This window comes from Punica granatum, chromosome 6 (assembly GCF_007655135.1).
Source record: "Punica granatum isolate Tunisia-2019 chromosome 6, ASM765513v2, whole genome shotgun sequence".
Classification (NCBI taxonomy): Eukaryota; Viridiplantae; Streptophyta; class Magnoliopsida; order Myrtales; family Lythraceae; genus Punica; species Punica granatum.
In genome coordinates, this window is record NC_045132.1 from 7,049,922 (window position 1) to 7,052,046 (window position 2,125).

Genomic DNA, 2,125 nt, shown 5'->3' on the forward strand with positions numbered 1-2,125 from the left:
CCGAGCTCATGGCCCTACTCAAAAGCCCAAATCGCGCTTCTTCGAGCTTCACCCCACCTCCTGGGTACGGGCCAGCGGTCGATCCAAGCCCATGGGCCCAGCCGACCTTGATCCCCGATAATGGAGATACGTCTGCCCCAACGATAGTGAACGCACCGGCGGCCCATCCGGTTAACAATCTTCCAGTACCACCTACTTCAGCGACGATGTTAGAACCACCTACGCTCATACCTCCACCGATCTCCACATCAGTCCCGGTTCCGGTCTCTGCGTCGGTCCCAGCTCCGACTTCCGCTGTCCCACCGCCGATCATATTCCTGCCTACAACTGCCCAGGCTCCTGCTCACACTACTGAACCTCCCCCGTACTAAGCTCCACAACCCCATATCGGCCTTTCTTACCAAGCTCCACCTCCCATAAATATAGCCTACACTGAACCGGACACGCCGAACCACGCGGCCCTTAGAGCTCCACCCACAAATTTTCTCCCGGAAACGGGGACTGAACAGGAACAGAGATTGAAGAAGTTGGAAGAGAATATCCGAGCCCTACAATCAGGCGGCTCCCGCCTCGATGCCAGCGACGGCGATTGGAGTCTTTTCCCAAGCATGCAGCTACCCCCAAAGATTAAGGTGCCTGAATTCCAGAGGTACCACGGCACGACCGACCCTCGTTACCATCTCCGGCACTACAGGGGAAAAATGTTGCAATACTGGGACTACGAAGAGTTTGTCATCCATACGTTCCAGGATAGTTTGGCAGGAGCGGCTCTGGATTGGTACATGTCACTGAAAGCTGCGGATATCCCCACGTGGGCAGATCTCTCAAGCAAATTCATCGACCAGTACAGGTACTGTGCGGAGACGCCCCCGACTCTGCTGGAGCTCAGCACGATGGAGATGACCGATGACCAGGGCTTCGAGGCTTATGCAGTGAAGTGGCGGGCTAGAGCGGCGAAACATGTCCCTCCGATCAGTGAGGCACAGCAGATCCAATTATTCCACTCCACTCTTAAAGGGGCCTACTACTTGCACTTGTTGGCCCACACGTCTTCATTCTCCAACCTTATCGACGCAGGAAAGAAGCTCGACATTGGCATTAAGCTCGGCAAGATAGAAGGTCCGGCCGAGAAAAAGGAAGGAAAGTCCTCGAAGAGGGCCGCCACTGGGACAGCGGGAAACAGAAGAGGGAAAGACACGTCCATCAATGCTGTCAACTCAGGGCACCAGGCTCCCCAGCAATATTCCATAAGCTACACGTCCGCACCACCGGCCACTCAAGCGTATGCCCCACCTTCGGTGCATTATCAACAACAACCCCCAACACAGCAAGCTTACTATTCCGCTCCGCCGGCTTCCTTTCCGTCGTCGGTCCCGCAGCAATACGCCCATAATTATGCCCCTGCTCCTCCTCCGATCCAACAAAGTAGGCCCCCGGCTTCGAGAACTCCTCAGCCGGCGCAACGGGCTCCGACTCCGCAGGACCAACAGGGCATCGCAACACAAACGCGGCGTAAACAGTTCACACCTCTGCCGGCTCCGCTCTCCCACATATACCGGCAACTCCTCGCGGGTAACAAGATCCGATCGATAGCACCTAACCCTGATTTCGACCCAACCATCCAAGATCAGAGTCGGCGCTGCGAGTACCATCAGGGCGCACCCGGTCACACCACTGATAATTATTGGAAGCTACGGGAGAGGATCCAACAGATGATTGATGATAAGCAGCTCACGTTCAACGCCGTCAAACCCCCGAACGTGCAATCAAATCCTCTTCCCGATCACGGGTCGAGCTCGGGACCCAGCATTAACATGATCGGTGTTTGCGCTATAGGGGAGTATGGGACCGGACAAGAGGCATCGACCCCGTTTGTGATCAATATGTTCCTATAGAAGCTAGTGTAGGGTACGCAGGACTTGATGCCACGCCCGCCCCATTCGTGATAGAAGTCCCCGCACGAGAGCCATATCAAGACAACAAGGTCCCGTGGACCTACGAAGGAAGTGTTGGGAACCTCGAGAGTCAATTTAGCGTCATGGGCGTGACGCGCTCGGGTCGAGTCTATGAAAATCCGAAGGTCGCAAACAAAGGGAAAGCCCTGGCAATGCCCGAAGTCACCCCG

The 2,125-nt window shown here is 55.7% G+C and overlaps 1 protein-coding gene across 1 annotated transcript; it reads left to right on the plus strand.

Moving 5' to 3' along the window:
* Window positions 1-608: 608 nt before the first annotated feature.
* Window positions 609-1,895, plus strand: LOC116212104. Its single transcript, XM_031546685.1, has one exon. It carries the CDS (start codon window positions 609-611, stop codon window positions 1,893-1,895), a length of 1,287 nt encoding a protein of 428 aa, XP_031402545.1.
* The last annotated feature ends 230 nt before the right edge of the window (window positions 1,896-2,125 follow it).

Excerpts from the sequence above, each read along its gene's own strand:
- LOC116212104 (XM_031546685.1), top strand. The coding sequence starts at position 609 with ATGCAGCTACCCCCAAAGATTAAGGTGCCTGAATTCCAGAGGTACCAC.